Below are 5,098 nucleotides of genomic sequence, written 5' to 3' on the forward strand. Positions count from 1 at the left end.
TAATCTTTTTGAGGCTAGTATTTGGCAGGAAATGCAGACGTATTCACCTGTAAACGCATACTGAACGAAATACAATGTCGCTTGGGGCCCCAAGTCGGCCAGGGCGTCCCTGACTGTGTATGAGAGCTCAGAGGTTAGTTATGCAAGTGTTGTAGCTTTCAACAAATGTATTAATTTGATTCATCTCATTAAAATGTTCAGATGGAAACATGGTGTTATAAAAAGCTTAGTGTGTAGTGTGAGTTTAGCTAGTGTGTGGAAAAGAATGTGAGAAAAAGAGTGACGGTGATCATGCTAAGAGCAAAATAACAGTTACGTGTAAATATAAGTGAGTATCAGTTGGAGGCAAAACAAAGTGTGTATCCCTGATTCATTTTTGAGTTCTTGAAAAAGAAAAATCACGCAATCTTCTACCAATGCACAAGGTTAGTTATTAGAAATAAGTTATTAGAAATAAAACTGTGCAGCACAGCGGCAGGTGCAACACGGATTCCGAAAAATGTAAAGATTAATTGATACTCTTTTGGCAACGAACGCATAATTTGATGTGCAGCAGTTGAAATGTCCTACACAGATTGAGGTCTAGTTGTCAAGTCAAACACAAAAGCACTGTGTGGCACACAAAAAAGAGGCTTTTAAATTGTTAACCACAACTATTTGTGTGACAATCAAGTGTCAACTTAATATTCATGATGGTGACAGGTCTAATTGCAGGTCCTCATGGGACCCACTGAGGAATGCATTGTGGGTAGATGTCAGCTGGAACGCGCCCTGGTGGTAGATGGCTGCCAAGGTTCCACCCCAGGCTTGTTAATGAGTGACTCAGGTTTCACTGGGGCTGTTGTGAGCGCTCAATAACGAGGAAAGGTTAATAAGCTGATCAATGAGGAAGAGATTGTGCTGCCTGCTGTAGCCTCTAAACAAAACCAGCAACTCCCATCAGCCGCACTTAACTCTGACCCTGTTTATTAGAAAAGAGCAACACGACACGTGTAACCTGTAATTTTCCTGTGGAAATGAGAATGAGCGTGTTGCATGAATGGATTAGGAACGGGGACGGCGTAAACGTCAGAATGTATCCGACACCTTGCGAGTGAAACGCAGATGAATACGCATCTCTCATTTCCCTCCCCCCTTCTCCTGATGCGATGACAAGTCATGCTGTAATGAGTTTTATAAAGATTTTTTTAGATCGATGTCCCAATCAGTCCGCCATCGCCTCTGAACTGTGATTCACATGCTGTTGTCTGCCCTGCCAGTCGATAGATAGAGGAACCATTGATTTTCTTTCCCTTTGGCAGGTGGGGGCCTGGCTCACTGCTGCTGCAGGTGGAGGTGGTGAGGAGGGAGGTTTATTTTTAAGGAGGCACTGATTAACTGAGAGGAGGACAGACAAGGCCTCACCAGGGATAGAGAGCAGAGTATGTACGTGTGTGTGTGTGTGTGTGTGTGTGTGTGTGTGTGTGTGTGTGTGTGTGTGTGTGTGTGTGTGTTTAGCGGGAGTTTTTGCGTACCTTGTAAGATGATATCTGAAAACATAATATGGAAATTAATGTAGTTAATATGTGCTCAAAAACCTAATAAGCAGTTTGAATGACGAGAAAGAATATCTTGATTATTGTTAAGTACTTCATCAAGCAGAAACTTTTAAATTCTCTTTAGTTACAGCAACTAACTTGAGGATTTGCTTTTATTAAGTGTTAGCTATTTCAGTGTTTCTCTGCCTGTGGTAGAGACCCGATAAATGCGTCACAAGGGGTCTAAGGGGTTAAATAATGCTCAATATAAGGCTTTTTTTACTCTTTGCTGTTTAGATAACAAATTGACAGTTTGACCTCTTTGTGCCTCAAAAATGCATTTAAATGAGACAATCTGAGACATTTAGAGGTCAAAACATTTAACTTATAGACTTCGGACACCTGCTTAGACACTGCTTTACTTAAAGAGATCCTAGCCATCCAACATAGGATGTATTAGAAGCAGGAGACAACAACACTTTTAAATATGGCTCCCCATGAGCCGGGTAATGGCCATTTAATTTGGGATTAGCTCTAAACGTCCTCTATATCAGATAACAGATGACCTCCTCACCTCTGGCGCTGTGCTGCAGCTCCAGCCTCCCTGCAGGGCTGTACAGGTACCCTGTCCCTGTCATCCATCCCTGGGGGTCTGAGTGTGGGCTGTGGAGCGTCTTTGCTCCGGGGGGCGGTCTGCTGTTGGATTTTGCCAGCAGGGAGTTGAGACAGTTGTGAGCGCTGGGGTCATCTCTTTTGTGGCGGCCTTTGCGGTTGTTGATGGCAGAGCTTGTGAAGGCGGCCTCATTCACAAACACGGAGCCGTTACCGGCCAGGTCTCCGGACTGGGTCGATTCCTGGAGGAGGGGGCGAAGAAATCAAGAACGCAGAGTGAAAACACATTCAGAAGGAGAGCTTTTTAAGAAAGAATGATGATTGGATAGTTTCTACACCTAAAAAAAATTCAACCTGTCGGATCCCAAATAAATAATATTAATACACAGTGTAAATCAAAACTCTCAGAGATTGAATTCTTAAGCTCTGGAGTAATAAATGGTCACATACACTTGATGTACAATAAGTGGAAAAAATGGAGATTCATTTGTGTGGACCCCTTATTGCATAGGAAAAGGTATTCGTGCTGCATCTCTCCACCTGTCCTCTCCTAATACCCCTGTCCACTGTCTCATCTTCACATTAATGTGCCCTCCTTTTCTCTGCAAAGCCGAGGCAGCACGGCTAATTAGAAACGACCTGAGAACAGTGTGTGTGTGTGTGTGCGTGCGTCATTCGATCTGTGTCTGACCCTGTGAACTGCTGCCTCTGGCTAAAACATTAGCAGGGGAACATTAGGACTCTGCACGCCTTTTTCAGACCACTGCAGCCTCCACACCGACTAAAATAGATGAATTGAAATAAAAAAAAGGTCCGCCCAGAGCCAAGAGAGCCTCATCTCATCCAGCCTGTTAAAAAAGCCCAGGGTGGTGTGTAAATTAATGAGGCAGAGAGGGAATATTGTAACACGAGTCAGCTCATTTGTCTGTCCGTTGGAGTGCTCTCTGTGTGCGTCTTTTGAACGCTCACACCTGCTGAATGGAGCAGCACAAAGCAGCGCAGAGGTGTGTGTGCTGTATTGCTTGTCCACATGAGGTGCATTGAGACTTAAAGGGCACGGGGAACAGTGCACCCTTTATCCTCCCTGCTTTCCTGCTGCGGGGGGGCATTTCACCATAGTGTTTTTCAAACAAAGCGTTGATAATTGAAGTCCTTTCCAACACGATTGATTGGATACTCGGCTGCGTGCCTCTAGTTTTAATTATTTTGTCGGAGCTCTTATTTGCAACGGTTTACTTATCATCAATCATTAAGATGTTTATGGGTGAGTGGACCTGCAGGAGCACTAAGACAAATGATGCTGAAATTGCTCTCATTATCGCAGGTCGTACATCAAGAGGGGATTGAGCTGTGTGTGTAAGTGTGTGAAGCAGCGTAACTCAGGCTGAAAGCTGTGTGAGAAAAGCTTCTAGTCAATGACTTCAGAAATACTCCATAAACTCTGCGTATCTACCGCACACTTGTGTCAGGGTCAAGAGCTTTGGACCAGGGGTGTCCAAAGTGCGGCCCGTGGTCCATTTTAATTGGCCCACAGCAAATTCTTAAAGTACAATGAAATAATAAAAGCCCAATAACTTATCTGCAAAAAGCTTGAAATAAACCCTTCCTATTTCCCCTACACTTAGATCGCAGGTTCCTCAACAAACAATAAACATAAACAAAAACAATAAAAACAAAAATAGTGCAATCTCAGGTGTTTAATACTGAGTCTGGTGGTTTTAGTCCTGATGCTGCGGTACCGCCTGCCAGATGGCAGCAGACAGAACAGTTTGTTGCTGGGGTGATGGGGGTCTTTGATAATCCTGAGGGTGAGGGCCTGAGGACAGAGGGTGTTGTATTCATCTTCTTTACAAACTATAAAATGTGTGATATTGGGCTAATAAATAAACTTAGATTGATTGGTTGATAAACCTAACCTCCAGTGAGTGGCCCAGCCAAATGTTTGGACTACCCTGCTTTATACAGAATTATTCTAAGCCCTTGATCATCGCCCCGATTAAACATGAGAAGTTATATCAAAGTCTATAGACAGAGGAAACAGTAGTGAGTTGTGCATCCTCCTTACCTGCGTCCCATCCAGAGGGATGACCATGTGGGGGGTGACAGTGGGCAGGCTGCTCTGCCGGCTGTGCCTCCAGGTCTGCAGCAGGGTCTGCTGGTGGTCCAGGCGCTCCCTCTCCCTCTCCACGCTCCTCTGGCCCTCCCTGAGCCGCTCCAGACTCTGCTGGTACTCCTCCAGCTGCTCGTCCAGCTCTCCCCTCTCGCGCTTAGCCTCTCCGTCTCCAGGTGGCACTGCCTCTCCCGCTCCTCCAGCCTGCTCTCCTGCTCCCCCTGCTGGCTCTCCTTGGCCTGGCACTCCCTCTCCCAGCGATCCTTATCCTGGCGCAGCCGGTCCTGGAGCCGCCGAGCCGCCACCACTTCTTCTTTCCTCTTCTCCAGGTTCCGCTGCTTCTCCTGTTCCTGCAGGGCGTTGCCCCGGATGCTGGGAAGGTGCATTCGCTGGGCTCGGGGGGAGGGGCGCCCCGTCTCCTGGAGGAGGAGCCTCTGGACCTCGAAGCAGCTGTCCTGGATGGTCACTGCGGCCTAGAGCACAAAGATGGGGTTCATGGGAATATAAAGGCTCAAGCACAACTGTAATTACATGTGCATCAGGCAGAGATAGAAGAAGTGCTGCGATTATTAACTCAAGTAAAAGTAGTAATGCTGTGTGTGTGTGTGTGTGTGTGTGTGTGTGTGTGTAAGTACTAGCAATGAAAAAACGAAATAAAAGTACTGAAAGTAAAATTACTCGTTATGCAAAATAAAGGCAGTGGTGTAAAAAAGTATTTGCTTACAAAATGTAGTGAAGTAAAAATATAAATTAGATAAAAAATACTCAGGTAAAGTACTTGTACCGACATTTTTTACTTAAGTACAGTATATGAGTAAATGTACTTACAGTAGTTACATACAGTTAAGAGATGGGGATT

The 5,098-nt window shown here is 45.2% G+C and overlaps 1 protein-coding gene across 1 annotated transcript in view; it reads right to left on the reverse strand.

Annotated features, from left to right (window-relative positions):
* The window catches only part of LOC104959939 (rho guanine nucleotide exchange factor 28-like), a 35,176-nt gene that overhangs the window by 6,531 nt on the left and 23,547 nt on the right, over window positions 1-5,098 (reverse strand). The window contains 4 exon segments of the mRNA XM_010787848.1: window positions 1,515-1,529; window positions 2,092-2,371; window positions 4,195-4,397; window positions 4,400-4,712. Of these exon segments, the coding sequence (XP_010786150.1) occupies window positions 1,515-1,529; window positions 2,092-2,371; window positions 4,195-4,397; window positions 4,400-4,712 (811 nt within the window).

This window comes from Notothenia coriiceps, unplaced genomic scaffold (assembly GCF_000735185.1).
Source record: "Notothenia coriiceps isolate Sejong01 unplaced genomic scaffold, NC01 NC01_scaffold00001278, whole genome shotgun sequence".
Classification (NCBI taxonomy): domain Eukaryota; kingdom Metazoa; phylum Chordata; class Actinopteri; order Perciformes; family Nototheniidae; genus Notothenia; species Notothenia coriiceps.